At 38.8% G+C, this 21,430-nt stretch overlaps 1 protein-coding gene across 1 annotated transcript; it reads right to left on the bottom strand.

Moving 5' to 3' along the window:
- Positions 1 to 830: 830 nt before the first annotated feature.
- LOC128025103 (sarcoplasmic reticulum histidine-rich calcium-binding protein-like) lies at positions 831 to 20,588 on the bottom strand. Its single transcript, XM_052611112.1, has 6 exons — positions 19,827 to 20,588; positions 3,281 to 3,369; positions 1,984 to 2,052; positions 1,754 to 1,808; positions 1,540 to 1,576; positions 831 to 1,406 (listed from the first exon to the last, which is right to left on the bottom strand). The coding sequence occupies exons 1-6, from the start codon at positions 20,458 to 20,460 to the stop codon at positions 1,385 to 1,387; spliced, it is 906 nt and encodes a 301-aa protein (XP_052467072.1). The 5' UTR covers positions 20,461 to 20,588; the 3' UTR covers positions 831 to 1,384.
- Between the last annotated feature and the right edge of the window lie 842 nt (positions 20,589 to 21,430).

Genomic DNA, 21,430 nt, shown 5'->3' with positions numbered 1-21,430 from the left:
ACAAAGAAGTATTTTTTTTAATTAATTACATAATTTTTAACAAAAAATATCGGTAAAATATATATTTGGGAGACCTTTCCAACGATATATAGTTTGTCAAGATTAGATTAGATTGAAATGATATGCATTGTTAATTCTTGAAATGCTCAGTCATAATAACAAACAGCTTATTTCAGAGCACTCTCCATTACACGACTTTTAGAGAAGGGAAGAACTCAGTTTCCACTCTCTAACCAAGTTTTCACACCTTGAGAGGGAGGTTTGTGTTGTTATGAGCAGAGCATGACAAAGTGCAGCTGTTAGTCATTTAGTTTTAATAATCTGAATGAATAGTGCAGACACAATTGCATTAGAAGCTAAAAATAAGTGTATAAAAATATGGATGAATTAATATGCAAATGTTGAAGTCATTTCTTTATTACTTTTCCTCCATTTGAAGATCACCAGTCGTATTACCAGACAGCAGTGCCTTTTGAAGTACAGCAGTGCAATGAAAACTACTACAGTATTTTTGCCTCTATTCAGAAAACTGTGATATGTCATTTTCCTGCATTTGTTTCCCAACATGAATTATTTCCTAAATTATAGTTATAGTTTACCCCCAAAAAAATCAATTCTGTCATCATTTACTCATCCTCAAGTTGTTCCAAACCTGTAGAAGAATATGACTAACCAAACAGTCGCTGGTTCCCTTTGACCTCCGTTTGGTTAGGCATATTCTTCAAAATATATTTTTTTGTGTTCAAGAAGAAGAAATTCATGCATGTTTGGAACAATGAGGGTGAGTAAAAACGTATTGAGTATATTGTATCTGTTTATTCACACACTCATAAATGATACATGTTTATTTAAATTGACACTGATTAATCTGAAACCAGAATGCCATTTGATGATTTTAGCTGTACAGACAGTATTGACACATTCGTGTTGACCTGAACTTTTGTTATAACTGTTATTATTCAGTGTAAATTACTCCATACATGTACAAAAGTTTGGGGTCAGTAAGATTTTATGTTTTTGAAAGAAAGTTCTTATGTTCACCAAGACATTTATTTGATCAGAATACAGTCAAAACAGTAATATTGTGAAATATTTAGTACTTATATTATATAAATAGTAAATAAGATAATTTGCATGTAATTTGTTATTCATTTATTGAAGCTTGTAAAGTCACCTTTAAAATGTCATTAAATAATGAACATGAGGGTCCTGACTGTCCCTCAGTTATATTTAAGATAGGTTTTCTACCCCCATCCTTGGCCTAAGGGTGAAAATCCCAAGATCTCGCCAGCCAAATAGACAGGCCTACAAGTGAATGATCTGCATCCTAGACTGTAGTTCCTCTGTTCACCAAAGATGGCGCTGTGAAGAATGCGGAAAGTATTCAGAGCAGCGTGCTCACTGTGCTGGAGGTCAAGTTGAGGACAAAAAATAAACACAAATAAGGCTCAACATAAAACTATGCTGATAACAGGTATGAATACATTCATAATATGATTATTTGGCAAGTATTGTTTTGAACAGATGTTGTATCCTTACTGGTAGAAAGAACCACTCAGTACATCAAGAATTCCACCTAAAAATAAACAAACAAATAAACATTCCACAAATATAATCCAAAAATACTTTACTTAACACATATATTGCTAACAAATAGTGTTTGAATCTGCATAAGCTACTTTTTTTTTACTTTTTTTTTTACTTTGGTACATTTGCATTAAGAGTGTGCATCCTATTAATATCAGCTTTCTACCTGGCTGGCAGACTGTTTCACAGATCACAGGACAAATGAAACAGTAGGAACAATCCTGTGAAAGAGAAGGCAAGAGGATAGGTCATTTTTTTAATCAACTTTAAAATTCAACTTTAAGATTTGAAGTTAAATTAGGTAGGCTATAGTGCTATAGTGCTTGGGTGTCCACATATACTTTTAACCTTTATTAATATGAATTTTGATCATATTAATAAAGAAAAAAGACCTACGTCACAGTGATTGCAGTGTGTTGACATGTCTCCTTCATCACAGGGACATTTGTCACAGGTACCGCAGTGCTGTGAAGAAAGAGAGAGGCGGACAGAGATATAGTAGTAAGCTACACCTCTAAGGTTTAGGAAGGGATCACACCAAACCTATACTTTCATTAAGTTCATGGTGAGACTACCTCATGCACTGATCATCGTCATGATGTCATCAGGGTCAGATAAGAAATTATTATATGATCTTACTTTTGTAAGTGCATTTTTTAGGATTACCTTATTAAATCTATTTGTGTTGTACTTTATACTGTAGACTGTTTTACATTTACACATAATATTTGTGACCCTGGAGCACAAAAGCAGTCTTAAGTCGCTGGGGTGTATTTGTAGCAATCGAGAAAAGTACATTATAAGGGTCAAAATTATAGATTTTTCTTTTATGCCAAAAATCATTAGGATATTAAGTAAAGATCATGTTCCATGAAGATATTTAGTCAATTTCCTACCATAAATATATTAAAACTTCAGTTTTGATTAGTAATATGCATTGCTTACAACTTCATTTGGAAAACTTTAAAGGTGATTTCCTCAATGTTAGATATTTTTTTTTGCACCCTCAGATTCCAGATTTTCAAATACTTGTATCTCTGTCAAATATTGTCATATCATAACAAACCATACATCAGTGAAAAGCTTTACATCATTTATTCAGCTTTAATATGTAGTACAAATCTAAATTTTGAAAAACTGACACTCATGATTTGGTTTTGTGGTCAAGGGTCACATTTTATCAACATCAACAAAAGTATCTTTACACTGCAAAGGTGGAAGATCATTTATTTCATTCTGCTTAAGTGAAGTGACATTCAGTGACATTCAGCCAAGTATGGTGACCCATACTCAGAATTTGTGTGCTCTGCATTTAACCCACCCGAAATGGGTTAAAGGTGGCATGCATGTATTTACACAAGTGCAAAATGTTGAAAACTGTAAATAGCCTACTTAAAAGTATATACATTCTAGAATTAAAGGAATTCATTACAGAGCAGAACTGAAGTATTATGATAAATTGATAATATGATAAACAATCATATTTTTAATTCATTTTCTCAATACATTATAATAGGTTTTGTTCAATTGTGCAGAGGTCATTTTTGCTTCCTTATCTTGAATTTGAGAGATATTTTTGTTCATTTTGGTGGCATATTTGCCCAAAGCCCAATTGAGAAAACTCTCTAATGTGTAAGGACTATGGCATGTGTGAGTCAGTAATGTAAGAGCAGTGTGGTAGAAGTTGACTTACCTCACAGACTGAGCAAAGAGCACAGAAAGAGCCTGAGCTATACTGTATGGAGACCAACTCTGCATCTGCATTTTCTTCCGTGGCAGTTTCTACAAAGAAAGAAAGATTAGGTTTAACAAAGATCTTAATTAGTGGATATCATTGAACTGTTGTGTTTTGAACACTCTCACAACAGACACGGAAGAGAAGAACATGCTGAATAAAGTTGTAGTTTATGCTATTTTTAGACCAAAATGTATTTTCGATGCTTCCAAAAATTCTAACTGACCCTCTGATGTCATATGGACTACTTTGATTATGTTTTTCTTACCTTTCTGGACATGGACAGTAGACCGTACACACAGCTTCAATGGAGGGACTGAGAGCTCTCTGACTAAATCTAAAATATCTTAAAGGGGGGATGAAATGCTATTTCATTCATACTGAGTTTTTTACACTGTTAAAGAGTTGGATTCCCATGCTAAACATGGACAAAGTTTCAAAAATTAAGTTGTACGTTTGAAGGAGTATTTTTGTTCCCGGTTTGTCACAAGATTAGGAAAGTTTTTTCCGAGTATGGCTCTGTGTGATGTTAGATGGAGCGGAATTTCCTTATATGGGTCCTAAGGCACGTCTGCCGGAAGAGCGCGCTCCCGTATAGCAGAGCACTGAGAGCACAAAAAAAAAAAAAAACAGCATTAAGGGACCAGTGGATGGAGTTTATTTTTACAGAGCATCAACGGAGTTGTGCAAGTGTTTTTGTTTGTTCCCTGCATTTCGAAGATGCTTGTTTTACAAACAAGGCCCAGTTTGATGCCGGATTTGCACATTGTTTATTTCTTAAGTATGATGCAAAACCCAACGAAAAAGGGTCACGATCGTGTGTTGGAACCGCAGGCGGTGAGTAAAACTGCTTCAAATATCTCTGCCTCCTTGTTAGTGCGTCCGCCTCCCTTGCCGGAGAACCGGGTTCGAGCCCCGCTCGGAGCGAGTCGTTGCTGCTGCTGCTTTCGTTCAGTTTCTGCCTCGCGATCTGATTCTGGATCATAAATAAATGGCTGAATCTGACTGTAAGCCATGGTTTGTTTTGGATGATGGTTTTTTTTCCTCACGCTAATGTCACAACTTCCAAACGCTCTCAACGCAAAAGCCTACTGGCGCTCGTGATTCTTTAGCTCCGCCCACACGTCATGCCTCCAGCCGGTCGTGTTTTTCCGGGAAAAATCGGCACAGACTATCTTTCTCTTATGAATATAATAAAACTAAAGACTTTTTGGAGTTATGAAGGATGCAGTACTACTCTATAGGTACTCAAGATTAACAGGATATTTAGTGAAAACGAGCATTTCACCCCCCCTTTAAACTGTGTTCCGAAGATAAACGGAGGTCTCACCGGTTATTAATGTTATTAATGACATAATTTTCATTTTTCGGTGAACTAACCCTTTAAGCATTTTTCCATATAGAATAAACTGTCTACAACTCGTCTATATCACTGTCTTTGTCCATTAAAGCTGCTGTAGGGAACTTTTGACGCTCTAGCAGTTAAAGGGGGGGTGAAATGCTCATTTTCACTCAATATCCTGTTAATCTTGAGTACCTATAGAGTAGTACTGCATCCAAAAAGTATTTAGTTTTATTATATTCATAAGAGAAAGATAGTCTGTACCGATTTTTCCCGGAAAAACACGAGCGCCTGGAGGCGTGACGTGTTGGCGGAGCTAAAGAATCACTAGCGCCAGTAGGATTTTGTGTTGAGAGCGTTTTGGAAGCTGTGACAGCTGTGAAGGCTGAAACTGAACGAGAGCAGCAGCAGCAACAACTCGCTCCGAGCGGGGCTCAAACCCGGGTCTCCGGGAGGGGAGGGGAACGCACTAACAAGGAGGCAGAGATATTTGAAGCAGTTTTACTCACCGCCTGTGGTTCCAACACACAATCGTGACCCTTTTTCGTTGGGATTGCATCATCCTTAAGAAATAAACGCTATGCAAATCCGTCGTCAAACTGGGCTTTGTTTGTAAAACAAGCATTTTAGAAATGCAGGGAACAAACACAAACACTTGCTCCGATCAAACTCCGTTGATGCTCTGTAAAAATAAACTCCATCCACTGGTCCCTTGCTGCTGTTTTTTCTTTGGTAATCTGTGCAGGGTTGTCTTGCCCTGGCAACTAAAAACACACTCCTTTTGTGACATTTCGCGACGCTCTCGCTCTGATCAGTGAAGTCTGTTGTGCTCTCAGTGCTCTGCTCTACGGGAGCGCGCACTCTTCCGGCAGAAGTGCCTCAGGACCCATATAAGGAAATTCCGCTCCATCTAACGTCACACAGAGCCATACTCGAAAAAAACTTTCCGAAACTTGTGACAAACCGGAAGGAGTATTTTTGGAACAGAAATACTCCTTCAAACCTACAACTTAATTTTTGAAACTTTGTCCATGTTTAGCATGGGAATCCAACTCTTTTACAGTGTAAAAAACTCAGTATGCATGAAATAGCATTTCACCCCCCCACCCCCCCTTTAATAAACAGAACTGCTTGTGTCTTGCGGAAGAAAATCGTAGCCGGAACTACTTCTCTCTGTTTATGTCTATGAAGAATCACAAAGGTACTGGGTTACTCCGCCACGGTAACCCCGAAGCAATCTAAAATAGTCTGAATATAAACACTTATTATAGGTGCACCCTAGTGATTCAGGACAAGCTAAAAACACGGTTTGGAAAATGGATTCATGGTGTACTCGCTTATTATATACATTTTTCTACATTTTGAACACAAACAAAGTTACGGACCGCAGCTCTGATTGGTTGATTTCTTACCGGGAGCGGTCCGTAACTGCAAATGGCAATAGGACCACTGGGAGGAGCCAGAGGAGCTTGATTTTTTTCACAGATTATCTGTCTCATATTCTACTGTCAGGACATAATGACAGGTATAACAAATATGTAAAAAATATATATTTACAAAAGTTACCTACTGCAGCTTTAAGCTACATTATGTTCTTTATTTATAGTGATTTTCTATAGGAGGAAAATGTTTAATGTACAATTTAACGCAATGCATTATGTACTCGTCTGCTTGCCTGTATGGAGTTGATCCTTTTAAAATGACGTCACAGATAGCGGAGAGTGTAAGTGGCGATTGCAAGTGACATTGTAATTTAGTTTCTTTTTTCTTGTCTTCATGACCTGGCTACTGTTGTAAAATGTTGAGAGATTCAAACAAAAATGAATCAATAAATAGTACAAAACAAAGAAATAAAGACTGCAATGATGTCGCTAGCGGAAGTGCAAGTGTCTGTGAGTGCAAGTGCAAGTCTACAACCAGACCCTTCTCGAATCCTGACTCTCTAACCACATTCTGCACTCAAAGACCAGTACGTGAGTTAAAGAAAAAACAAGGACCTTCGTTTTACAACATCTTCCAACATAACTCACCACCCGTGCGCTGCCATGGCGGCAACATCCTGGCGTGGATGAGAATTATAACACCTCGGAGACTGTCCAGAGATACATGACAAACACCCGCCCTTTTCACTCACGGCGCAATCACACATTCCACTGAACAGACACACACATACACAAACAGGCACGAGCATTTTTGACTAGCACATGGACCTTTTTCGATAAAACTACCTCTAAATGCATTTTAATGTCTCCCTTTATGTGCTCAAATGTATTTATGTGACATAGTGGAATAGATGAATGTTACTGTGTGTTTAATCAAACTTTAAAAGCATGTAGTTAGGAACAACTCTGTATCTCTGTATACATGATTTGCAAAATCATAGTTTTGGTGTCTGTGTAATCGTAAAAACCAGACTGTAACGATTCTTGACTGCAAATTACAAAAAGATGCATTGTTCCAGAGGAACAGTCTTGCTGAGGAAAAATTTTTAATTTTGTCATCGCCATAAATTAGACCAGTGGGTGGAAATGAGCAAACAAAGAAGTTTTTTCCCGCCTCAGTTTCTCAAACTTCATTGGTTCATACGGAAAGATAGGTGTAAACCTACTTTTCCATAAAAACAAAGCGGAACCCGTGTTCTTGGCATTCCACCAGAGAAAGAGGGGGTTCTCACCTTCGCGACCGGACTTCTCAAGAAGTCTCTCTGTTTGTTCTTCTTTACTTTTCGTTTCATTTTAATATTTGTAAGCAATAAGCCCATCATATTCATAGACTCATGAATATTCCCTTCATTGGAGTTAATTATTCCCCAGAAAGTGATTGTTGCTACATACTGTAGGTCCTCTATGCACCAAATCCCCCGAGCGAGCTCAAAACACAACAGTTCAATAATATCCTGTTCGCAAACGAATCACTCAATGTAAATCTTCTTGAACCAGTTCACCAAATCGAACTGAATCGTTTGAAACGGTTCTCGTTTCCAATAAGTATTCATCCACAAATGACTTAAGATGTTAACTTTTCTAATATGGCTGACACTGCCTCTGAGTTAAAACAAACCAATATCCTGGATTAATACATGTACTCAAACAGTACACTGACTGAATGCTTTGAAGAGAGAACTGAAGATGAACACCGAGCTGAGCAAGATAATGTATGAAACATTGACTCTTTCTCAAGTCAAGAACCGTTTCTGTGGGATGCGTCCGATTCAAGAACCGAGGAGCTGATGATACTGCGCATGTGTGATTCAGCGTGAAGCAGACTAACACACAGATAATCTGAACCGAACTGGTTGTGTCTGAACTGAACTGGTTCTTTTGGAGACTGATTCTGAACTAATTGTGTGCTAATGTTATGAGTGCGGGTAAACCAAAGGCTTGAATGAAGGGCAATCATCGCCAATGACGGCATTACGTCGAGCACAAAAAGAAAAGGTGAACCGTTTTCTTTAACTGGTTTATTGAACCGAAATGTCCGGAAGAATCGGTTCGCAGAAAAGAAACAAACTTCCCATCACTACTGGTGAACCGAAAACCAATGCAACCGGTTCTTGACTCAAGAACGAGTCAGTCTTTTGTTCATTATCTGGCTCGGCTCGTTGTTCATCTTCAGTTCTCTCTTCACAGCATTCAGTCAGTGTACTGTTTGAGTACATTAATTACTCCGGGATATTGGTTTGTTTTAACTCAGAGGGAGTGTCAGCCACATTAAAAAAGTTAACAGCTTAAATCATTTGTGGATTAATGCTTATTGGAGAAGAGAACTGATTCAGTTCGATTTGGTGAACTGGTTCAAGAAGATCCGGATACATCGAGTGATTTGTTCGCGAACCGGATATCATTGAACTGTGTTCTTGTGTTTTGAACTTGCTCACAACAGACACGGAAGAGAAGACAATGCTGAATAAAGTCCTAGTTTTTGCTATTTTTAGACCAAAATGTATTTTCGATGCTTCCAAAAATTCTAACTGACCATCTGATGTCACATGGACTACTTTCAAGATGTTTTTCTTACCTTTCTGGACATGGACAGTATACCGTACACACAGTTTCAATGGAGGGACTGAGAGCTCTCTGACTAAAGCCCCTTTCACACTGCCATTCCGGCAAATACAGGGGTAAAGTGTTCCTGTAATTGTTCCCTGGTCGCTAGATTTGGCACTTTCACACTGCCAGTGATGACCCGGTATATGTGCGTGCTTTCACACACAACCCTTGAAGATCCCGTAACGACACGTGATATCAGCGCATGACGTGTAATGTACGAGTCGACAACGCTCGGCACGTTATACTTTAACTGAAGCAAGCAAATGATCTCGGCGTCAGCGCAGAAAGTGAGCAACTAACTGATCTCTGCTTCATTAGAGTTTGCACATATGTTTTTGTCGCTAATGTTGATCTTCCTTCAAAACAGCCGGTAAAAGAGTCGCGCGATAACGCGCATCATCACTTCGATACGGAATTAGATCTGGCTTTTGTTCACACAGCGCTCATTGCGGATCGATTACTGCAATGTTACTAGGTCCCCGACCTGGGTTCAATTCGGTAATCAATTCTGGGACGTGGTTGCTTTCACACAGAAGGCGACCAGGCAATGTTACGGGAATATTGCGGGTCCGACGTGCAGTGTGAAAGGGGCTTAAATCTAAAATATCTTAAACTGTGTTACGAAGCTGAACAGAGGTCTCATGGGTTTGGAACGACATGAGGGTTATTAATGACATAATTTTCATTTTTCAGTGAACTAACCCTTTTAGCATTTTTCCATATAGAATAAACTGTCTACGACTCGTCTATATCACTGTCTTTGTCCTTTAAGCTACATTATGTTCTTTGTTTATAGTGATTTTCTATAGGAGGAAAACGTTTCATGTACAATTTAAGGCAATGCATTATGTACTCGTCTGCTTGCCTGTATGGAGTTGATCCTTTTAAAATGACGTCACAGGTAGCAGAAAGTGTAAGTGGCGATTGCAAGTGACATTGTAATTTAGTTTGGGCGGCAGTGGCTCAGTGGTTCATGTAGGTTGTCTACAAACTGGAAGGTTGGTGGTTCGATCCCCGGCTCCACCTGACCAAGTGTCGAGGTGTCCTTGAGCAAGATACCTAACCCCAGCTGCTCCCGACGAGCTGGATGGCGCCTTGAATGTTGAAAGCGCTATATAAATGCAGTCCATTTACCATTTTCTTGTCTTCACGACCTGGCTACTGTTGTAAAATGTTGAGAGATTCAAACAAAAATGTATCAATAAATAGTACAAAATAAATAAATAAAGACTGCAATGATGTCGCTAGCGGAAGTGCAAGTGTCTGAGAGTGCAAGTGCAAGTCTGCAACTAGACCCTTCTCGAATCCTGACTCTCTAACCACATTCTGCACTCAAAGACCAGAACGTGATTTAAAGAAAAAACAAGGACCTTCGTTTTACCAGTGGTGGACAGTAACGGAGTAGCTTTACTTCGTTACTGTACTTAAAGAGCCAGTAAGATGAAAATTCTAAGCTTCATATCACTGTTTATAAGTCCTGTACATTAGGTTTAAATCCATCCAAGGTTAAAAACATTGTCATTTTGTCAAAATATCATTTTAAAATTACCTCAATTCTCAGAGATCCCCAAACGGTTTGCGCGAAGCATGGGGGATTGTTTACTTATAAGCCACTCTTTTATAAGCCAATCAGCGAACAACTCACTTTCCTCAATCAGCAAACGACTCACTTTCCTCAGCGAATGATTCACTTTGCTCACGCAGCAAACGACTCACTTTCCTCAGCGAATGATTCACTTTGCTCACGCAGCGAACGACTCACTTTCCTCAGCGAACAATTCACTTTCCTCACGCAGCGAACGACTCCCTTTCCTCAGCGAACGACTCACTTACCTCACGCAGCCGACGACTCACTTTGCGCAGCAGGAGACTCACTTTCCGCAGCCGGAGAGTCACTTTCCTCTCGCAGCGAACGACTCACTTTCCTCATCGAACGATTCACTTTCCTCACGAGTCGCGCAGCAAACGACTCACTTTCCTCATTCAGCAAAGTTGAGCGAATGATTCACTTTCCTCGCGCAGCGATCAAGTCACTTTCCTCAGCTAACGACTCACTTTCCTCACGCAGCCGGCAACTCACTTTGCGCAGCCGGAGAGTCACTTTCCTCTCGCAGTGGACCACTGACTCTCTCTTCATGTAGGGACTGAATATTATAATAAAAGTGACTTCTATATTACATCCAAAAGAATATTTAGATATATTTAAATATTCAAAAAGGTGTAAAAACATTTTTTTCCTTTCATTAAAATATTTCAATAAAATGAAATAATTGCCTATTGCAAATTTATGAATCCATGGTTAACTTATTTTCTGCAGTCACAGTCTGGGCTATATGTATTGAGATATTTTTTAATTTATATTTTGTAAAAAATTATAAAAAATAAACCTGAATTGTAATCTTAACAACTGTATTTTCATAAAATTTCATAAATAAGTAGGCTATAATATGCCTCACCCCAGGCAAATTGCGCTGTGTGAATGCATTCATGTGATTGGCTTATAAGTAAACAATCCCCCACTTGGAGTGCGTTCTTGTGATTGGCTCAAACAAGGGAGATATCTGATTGGTTGCTGATCATTCCATGCATTTGTGTGTCGAGCCAAGTCAGGGGAGTCTCAAAATTCACACACAAATGCAGTGAAGTTCACAAACTGCAAGCAGTTTGTAAATCAAGATATGTGTGTGTGTGCATCAGAAATACATTTCTGAATCTTGTTCTGTGCATTTGTGAATCTTGAGTGCATTTGTAAATGTTGTTTGCATTTCTGAATTGTGTGTGTATTTCTGAATTTTGTATGCATTTGTGAATCTTCTGTGCTTTTTAAATTTTGTGTGTGCATTTGTGAATTTTGTGCACATTTGTGTATCCTGTGTGTGTATTTATGAATCCTGTGTGTGCATATGTGAATGTAGTGTGTGCATTTATCTTTATTGAGACTCTTTTGGCCCCATACACACCTCCACGGTAAACTATGCGTTAGCATCTGTTTGGGGTGAATTATGTCTTATTCCTCTCACCGCGAAGCAAACAGTAAAATAAAAAACCTGAACAGTCTCGCTGCTTTTTCTTCTGTGTGGGTGTATTCAAGCCGCGCGCTTCAGTTTGAATCTGAATAGCGCGTTCAACGCGGGGGCGTGGTCAAATTACATATAACGAAGGGAGACATGAAAAACAGACATCGCGTTGTTTTCATATGGATCACTTTATCACATAATATCTGTTTTCGGCAGCACTTGTTTAGTTTTAAAGTAGACATGTCAACCTTTCTATAGATATCTCTCTCATGTCTCTTCGTTGAGTATTCACAGAGTTACACTTCATTTTAATGACGTGTTTGTACATGACGATCAGCACAAACAAAGGCTGCAGACAGCACACATACTGATAAGACGCTCGGGAGAAAGCAGACACATAACTTCATAATCATACTTCGCGTTGTGATTCGGAGATGCTCGTTGTTCTAAATAAAGTTGGTAATGAACCATCTTTAATGGCCAAACGCTTTGAAAATCCCGCTGTACTCATCGAGATTAGAAAAGCAGTCATCAGTGAAATGTTGTGAACACAACAAAAGGGATTTGTTGTTCTGCTCTGGTATTCTGGTGAAAATGAATTTTAGCCATTGGTTCTTCTGATTTTCATTCTTTGGCAGTGAAAATAAAACAAACTTGCCTTTACGATTAAAAACACACTGTCTCCTCGACATGATGCTATCACACCAACTACAGCGTCTGTGTGTGTGTGTGTTGGGGGGGGGGGCAGGTCAGAGTTCGTTTCTCTCAAGACGGTAGGCGGAGATTATTATGCAAAGTTCTCCTAGTGACGTACATAGAGATGGGCAAAAGATTTGAAATCTATAACGACTAGTTACAGCGATTCACAGTCGACTCCTTACTTTAGAAGCCAATAACTTTATAAATCGTGTACTTTTTGGTTTAATTATTTGCACATTGTTTGCACACATGGACGACTACATCATACACTGTAATACAGGTAATTTTTTATTTCCCATCTGTGTGGCTCTTTAAGTACATTTTTCAAGTACCTGTACTTTACTGGAGTAGTTTTATTTTGAGTAACTTTTACTTTTACTTCACTACATTCGGAAGCATAAAACCGTACTTTTAACTTCACTTCATTTCATAAAACATATCGTTGCTCCCTATAATATATCACGTGCTCCGATACACAGAAGTGGTGTCTGATTCATTATGAATGAACTGAGTCTTTTCATAAGAAACTTAAATCGGATCGCAAACCACACCAAACGATTCGTTTACAAATTAGAATGATCCGATTGCAGCTGTTCTGGAGTCGACCACTCACTGATTCAAATGAACCATTTAGTGCAACTTAAAATAACACAGATTAAATACAATAACTCATGCACGTTCAAATTCCCCGCTGCTGTAATGTTAACAGTTTTTTTTTAAATGGTACCATCCATGTCCTATGTGACGTCTGTTTTTATATTGTTTATCAACAATAACGTTATACATATGTATTTTGTATGGAATAACTAGACGAGTAGACAGACATGATTGTTTATTCATAACCATACTGTAGCAGAAATGAGTCGAACCAGACAAATCAAAGAGTCTATCAGAGCTGTGTGCATTGAAACGAGAGCCGAACTCCTCAGGAAGTCATAAATCAGTTCTAGTGCCACAAGAACCAAGCAAGATAACCAACCAACCAACTTGTTCACACAACAGCTTTCAACATTAACACCAATATAACAATTATTGACAATTTTAATTCGAAGAAGAGATTGTCAAATTTATTGTTCGTGATTGGAATGCAACGCTGGACATCACATGTAAACCCAGGAGATCAAGTTAAATACTTGCATTGACTTCCCCCCCAGCCAGTGAAACCAGACTGAAATTCCTAAGGGGGAAGGGCTTTAAACCTTTGTCTTCACAGAAAAGTCCCTTTGCCAGAGAATGGCAAAGAAACTGCTTTTTATACATTATATATGGACCAGAATGAACTCAAAAAGACTTGTAAATGAATCGTTCCATTGCTTAACTCCATATTCATTTATGTGTAACCCACACATTTGCCTATCATGTATAATCACTTATTGTGTATGTCTTTTGATAACTATAGGATACATAGTCATGTCTAGTATTGACATAATCGATTTTTCTTGCTTGATATTGTCCTGACAATCATTTATTTGTAAAATATATCATAATCATGTTATAGGAATCATGTCCAAAATTAGACCCTGTGAGGCAAGAACCACATGCTTGGTAAGATAAACAAATGATTTATGATACCCCAGACTCAAGACCATATCTGATTGGTCAAGGCAACATTTGAGGGGTGGCCAACAAGGAAGTTTAAATACGTTGGACCCCATGAAATTTTGCTTTTAGTCTGCTTTTAGTTCTAGCATTGCTTGTGCTATCAGTCTCCGACGCCTGACCTCGGATGCCCGTTCAACTTCGACCAGCGCACACGACTCTGCACTTTCAGCCAATGCCCAACAACCACGGGCTTCCCAAGAAGTCACTTCACTACTGAACTTCCAGCCAATCAGCGACACCGGGATACCCCTTTCAACGGGAGTCCCTTTCACAGGAAACTAAGGCAACGTATCCCCAGATATTTGTTGTGCTGGTGTATCTAATATAATTTTAGTCACATTGAGGAACTCAATGCAAGGGCTAATTACGTGATTGATGGTTGTTCATGTCTATGCAATTTAACGTATTGCTGTAAACTTGGGATTCCATATTTCCATTCTCTTAAACTCATCTTTCCTTAACTTTCGACCTTCCTGCAACTTGTGTGAATGTGTGTGTGTGTGCGTTTATGTGTTAGATTAGTTTATATGTCTTAGATTTATCTAATAAAGCCTTATTCATATTGAAAGAGAAGTATCTTGTGTTTTGTGCTTACAAGTTAATGTCTTAAACTGCCGATTTTGTTACTGTGCTAATTGATAGTGTTTCACTATAGTTTGGATATTAGTATCCAGCGCAGATTTGATGTTAAACGGCTAGTTCACTGAATCGCAGGGCGTCTCCGTGACCAGCCGTGAAACAGTGATTCTGTTCAAATTCCCTTTAAAATCTTAAATGATTCCCTTTGAGCTAAATTGACCTGTTTCCCTTACAATACTTAAAATAAGTAAATATTGTTAGCTGATGCTAACTAGCTAAAAAGCTTGCTGGTGCTAAGTTGAGGTAATTTTTATAAATAATGTACAAATATTTTTATTCAACCACATATATAATTATCACCACAGACATGGTTTGAGAAGGAAAAAATCATTATGAAAATATAATTATATTTTCCTTAAAATGTTCTTCCTAACTTTAGGCCTTATTATCAAGTCATATATAGGCCTAACTGTGATGTTCTGTAAAACAAAACTTTAAAATACTCTCAGGTACATCACAGTGTAAGCTTCACAGTTAACATCACTCTCATCAGCGTAGTCCATATAAACAACAAAAATATATCTTGACTCCATATAGTGGTTATTTTTGAACAAATCCCAGGTATTTTGAGCAGTAGGATTATTAAAAATATGTGCTGATATAAAATTTAATTAAGTAACCTATATAAAATGTCAGTACTTTTTTTACTTAAGTAGCTACATAAAAAATAGAGTACTTTTGTACTTTCACTTGAGTAAGATAGAAAAAGGAGTACTTTTACTCTTACTGGAGTAATATTTTATTAAATGTATCTGTACTTTTACTCAAGTACTTGATTTGTGTACTTCGTCCACCACTGCATTTTACAACATCTTCCAACATAACTCACCACCCGTGTGCTGCCATGGCGGCAACATCCTAGCGTGGATGAGAATTATAACACCTCGGAGACTGTCCAGAGATACATGACAAACACCCGCCCTTTTCACTCATGGCGCAATCACACATTCCACTGAACAGACACACACACATACATTTTTTACGAGCATTTTTTACTAGCACATGGACCTTTTTAGATAAAACTACCTCTAAATGTATTTTAATGTCTCCCTTTATGTGCTCAAATGTATTTTATGTGGCATAGTGGAATAGATGAATGTTACTGTGTGTTTAATCAAACTTTATAAGCATGTAGTTAGGAACAACTCTGTATCTCTGTATACATGATTAGCAAAATCATAGTTTTTGTGTCTGTATAATCGTAAAAACCCGACTGTAACAAATCTTGACGACAAATTACAAAAAGATGATTTTTTTCAGAGGAACAATGTTGCTGAGGAAAAAATTTTTATTTTGTCTTCGCCATAAATTAGACCAGTGGGTGGAAATCAGCAAACAAAGAAGATTTTTCCCGCCTCAGTTTCTCACACTTCATTGGTTCATACGGAAAGATAGGTGTAAACCTACTTTTCCATAAAAACAAAGCGGAACCCGTGTTCTTGGCATTCCGCCAGAGAAATAGGGGGTTCTCACCTTCGCGACCGGACTTCTCAAGAAGTCTCTCTGTTTGTTCTTCTTTACTTTTCGTTTCATCTTAATATTTGTAAGCAATAAGCCCATCATATTCATAGACTCATGAATATTCACTTCATTTGAGTTAATTATTCCCCAGAAAGTGATTGTTGCTACATACTGTAGGCCCTCTATGCACCAACCAACATGTCGTTTTCTACAAAGTCCCTCCCTCCAACAAGAGCAGTCTGCTCTGATTGGCCAACTGACTCAGTTCATTGTGATTGGCTGATTACTGCAAGCACTGGACGGAAATGTAACACCCCTTTCCATAATCGTGAGCTTCTTTTATCTGAATAAATGTAAAGACAATTAATAATGTCCTTAGTTTTACCATCAGTTCAAGCCCGAAAGGGGAACAGAGTCACGTGTCAGACACAGTGATGAGGCTCATATGTGTTTGCAGTGCACAAGCCACGGACGGTTAAGAGAGATGAAGATCTCTCTCACACACACACACACACACACATACACACACACACACACACACACACACACACACAGATTGTTGTAGCAAAGCCAGAATTACCTCCTCTCCTAGGTTCACGAAACGGTTGTCCAAAAAATGCTTTGCTGTTCTGTTTTCTGTTTCCTAAATGCATCTATTTTCGGAAGGCCAAATAAAGTGCTTTTGCTTTTGCCTAGATACACACAGCATCTCCCTGACATGACTGCTTCAACACTAACGGTTACTGAAACCATGCCATCTTTCTTTTCTTTCTGGGGAAGTCGTGGCCTAATGGTTAGAGGGTTGGACTCCCAATCGAAGGGTTGTGGGTTCTAGTCTCGGGCCGGACGGAATTGTGGGTGGGGGTAGTGCATGAACAGCTCTTTCTCCACCTTCAATACCACGACTTAGGTGCCCTTGAGCAAGCCATCGAACCCCCAACTGCTCCCCGGGCGCCGCAGCATAAATGGCTGCCCACTGCTCCGCGTGTGTGCTCACAGTGTGTGTGTGTGTTCACTGCTCTGTGTGTGTGCATTTCGGATGGGTTAAATGCAGAGCACAAATTCTGAGTATGGGTCACCATACTTGGCTGAATGTCACTTCACTTTTTTTTTTTTTGTGTGAACATTTGGGTGCAATTATGCAAATATTTCAACAGAGTGATGTAAACCTGGGGGCGTGTCTGAATGAGCCATTTTAGGGGGGCATGGCAAAGTCTTAACTTTAATAAAGAATATCTCTTTGGATTTGATACTTTAGTCTTTGCAACGTTACAGATCGTCTTCATGTACCAAAAGCTTGTAACACTCCAAAGAGAAAGGAAAAATTGAAATCGCATCATATGACCACTTTAAAATGTTTTGGTCTGACCAACATGGATCAGCACAGACAAAATGACAACTCCCTAAATCCTCTCTACCAACTTTTATCTCCAACTTTGGGAACCCTCTCCTCTCTTCTCTCTGCAAAAACACATCCTTAAAATATCAATTACTGCTGAGACTTTCAACATTCACCTCGAAAAACCTTGAGCAGCTGACTTCCTAGAATTTATGGCCTCATACACCACTGCAGCACACAATGCAAGCTCACCCATTACTGTATCCCTAACAATAAGCTTGTCACTTTATTGCATCTCTAATAAACATTTTCACCAGTTGTCTTTAATTCTCTCTGAATCTCTGCTGACTTGAGCATGTATCAGCCTCTCATCTCCTCCTTCTCCTTTAGTTGATTCTGCTGCGAAGGTCACTTACTACTGAAACAAGTTCAGCAACACTTCAGACACCTACAGACTATTCACAGGATTTTGTACAAGAGATCTTTCCTACTCCACTCAGCCACCTCAGTGCGTCTTTTACTACTGGATATTTTCCCACAATATTTAAGCAGGTTTGGATGACTAAAACAGTTAACAGTTAACCCAACAGCAGTTGTAAGCTAAAGTCTAGTACTGTAAATTTTTCTGTCAAGTTCTTTAAAGATTTATGTTTAGTCAGGCCTAAGGTTTCCTGGACAATATGTGTTCAAGTCACATTGGCTAATTATTGGGGTGCAGGGTTCAGAGTTTGGTCCATTCTTATTCTTAATGTATACTTTCTGTTCTGTTCCTATATAACAGGGAAACTAATTTAAACTTCATATAAAATGCATGCTGAAAATTTGTGTAATTACAAGAACACAACTTTAATTATTCTGTTTACATTAACTCATTCTCATACCATCTAACATTAAAATGAATCACATGGACTTGTCACTCTGGATCACATGACCTTGAACCATACAATTACTTTTAAGTTACCCTTCACTAATGAATTTGTGGAATGGCCCATTGTGAAGGACCCATTCACTTTGATTTGGAACACCCCTACAAATGGTGCCTTTCAAGGGCACAAAAAGGAAATTTGGTTATTCATCTGACAGCAGTTGGTTAAGGGAAAACTAGTTGACATTTGCCACTGAGAAAGATATGGTTGCTTTGTTCCATGTCAAATGGCAGCTAGAAAACAAATGCATTTTAGTGTTTGTGAACTTTAACTTGACAATAGACCCTAGGTTTCAGTGGTGGCCATACGGTTGTGATACCATGTAACATATATGCTGTGTGTTAGGTTAGGTTCAGCTGCTGTAGCTGTTCTGATGTAGTGTGCTATTTTAGGGCCAATGTGTGACTTCATAGACTCACTGAGAGACATTCACAGGACTTTGCAAAGCCAAAAATGTCCCTGTCCCAAAACAGCATTTCAACCCTGTAAGCTCACTGTATCATATTTGATATGCAAATATTTAAGATCTCTAAATTATCAACATGATCAAAACTTGAAAAAAAGCTGAAAAACATGTCTGATGTGATCTACTTCATGCCTTTTCTTGTCTGATTGATAGTTTTTACTTTAGCAAATAAAAGGCTAAAGTTTGTAAAATTGTAAAAATCTCCACCTTAAGGTTTTGGAACATGTATTTTGCTGTGAAATATATTATCATTATTAATGATTGACAAATTGTAATAATATTAAAATATGTTTTAAACATTACTCAGGAACTTAAAAGGTAGGGTTAGGTTAGGGCTAACCCTAACCCTAGGGCAGAGCTAAAGTCACAAGATAATATATATTTATATATATAGTGTAAGAAAAAACGATTAACATTAAAGCTGCAGTTGGTAACTTTTGACGATCTAGCGGTTAATAAACAGAACTGCTTGCGTCTTGCAGAAGAACATCGTAGCCGGAACTACTTCTCTCTGTTTATGTCTATGAAGAATCACAAAGGTACTGGGTTACTCCGCCGCGGTATCCCCGAAGCGATCTAAAATAGTCCGAATATAAACACTTATTATAGGTGCACCCTAGTGATTCAGGACAAGCTAAAAACACGGTTTGGAAAATGGATTCATGGTGTACTCGTTTAGTATATACATTTTTCTACATTTTGAACACAAACAAAGTTACGGACCGCAGCTCTGATTGGTTGTTTTTTACCGGGAGCGATGGAGTTTCTGCAAATGGCAATAGGACACTGGGAGGAGCCAGAGGAGCTTGATTTTTTTCACAGATTATCTGTCTCATATTCTACTGTCAGGACATAATGACAGGTTTAATAAATATGTAAAAAATATTTTTATACAAAAGTTCCCTACAGCACCTTTAATACTGATTCTCTGTAAAGGCTATTGGATTACGAATTCAGTAGTTACCTTCAACATTATCTTCAACTATGGTCTCTTCATCTCCAGCCTCCTCATTATCTTCATTAGAAGCTACCTTTTCCCCATCTGCATCTTCATCTTCCTCTTCCTCACCTGGTGCTCCCTCATCCTCTGCTGCAGTTTCTTCTTCCTCTGTTGTCTGTTGTGCTGATTCCTCTTCTTCTGATAATTCTTCTTCTACATCTACCTCCATCTGCTCATCCTCCTCTTCTGCTTCTTCTACCTCTTCCTCTGCTGCTTCCTCTTCATCCAATCCTTCTTCTGCCTCCTCCTCTTCCTCCTCAGAGTCATCCACTTCAGGATCAGCTGCTTCTTCCTCCTCAGTTATCTCCTCTTCTGGTGTCACCTCTTCCTCAGAAGCTTCCATTCCATCTTCCTCATCTTCAGCTTCCTCTGTTTCCCCGTCTCTTCCTGCATCTTCATCAACTTCTTCAGATATATTTCCACCCTCCTCCTCATCATCATCCACCTCCTCTTTCTCACCTCCAGTAGGGTTCAGACCCCTCAGCACCTCGGCATCCTCACTTTGTGGTCTTTCTTCAGCCTGCACAGAATTCCTTAACGATCCAGTGGAAAGCAGAGCTACGATAAGCCCCAACAGCCAGCTATTTGAAGCTACCATCTTGAAATCACTCCGTCACACACAGACGCACAAAAACAGTTTATAAAAAATGTGTTTGTATTCACCCAAGAGGAGCAGTTTCTTATGGGGTTCTTTGGATCTTTGGACCAAGTACTTGGAAGTGCAGCCACTGGATCCACCAAAGAGAATTAGAGAGGGAGTTGAATGACAGAGAGGGGGCTGGTCTCTGTTGTACGGTCACATGTACTTTCACACCATTCAGAGAATGGTGTAGAACAGAGGAACATACTGAGATGATTGACAGGGCCACATGCACAAGACACACTCCTAATGCCCTTTATTATTACTTTGTCTATGTGAGAGAAAATGAGATAAATAGAAGTTCTCATGAGTAATAGAAGATTATTGGAAGGAACAAATGAACGTTAATACCAACATCACACAAACACAGACACCACAGAGTAAATACAGTCCCATTTGGACCCTCCCTATAGGCCTGACTAGGTCTGTTGGGTGGGAAACTATACAAAGAGTCTCTTAATAGTAGCAGTACACTCCATGATCTGACCTTCAATAGATCACTCAGCTGCTGAACCTCCATCCCTCCCTCCCTCCCTCCCTCACTCTCACTTTCCCTATACCGGGTACTTTTCCAAAGGTCACCTCTATACATCTTAATCACAGCATACCCTTTAATCTACTGCTGTCTGCACCTGCTACCATTTACATCACTGGACAGTAAAAAAAAAAATGAAATGGATTTGACTTCACTTTTTAAAAGATTTTTACATCTAAACTCCAACCAGTGGAGTTCTCCACAGGCTCCTCTTGCAGAAGTCTTTTCTGACTCGTACCGGAAAACTAGAGGACTTTTTGTCCACAAAATGAAAAGAACACATTTAGTATATACCACCTTTGGGGAGTATTTTAACTTAAGAGCTGCAAACCATGCTTGATTTCTCTCATCAGTCTTTGACAGAATGCAATGCATACTGGACATGGACATACT

Source organism: Carassius gibelio, chromosome A12, assembly GCF_023724105.1.
Source record: "Carassius gibelio isolate Cgi1373 ecotype wild population from Czech Republic chromosome A12, carGib1.2-hapl.c, whole genome shotgun sequence".
Taxonomy (NCBI): Eukaryota; Metazoa; Chordata; class Actinopteri; order Cypriniformes; family Cyprinidae; genus Carassius; species Carassius gibelio.
This window is presented reverse-complemented; position numbering and strand designations above follow the sequence as displayed.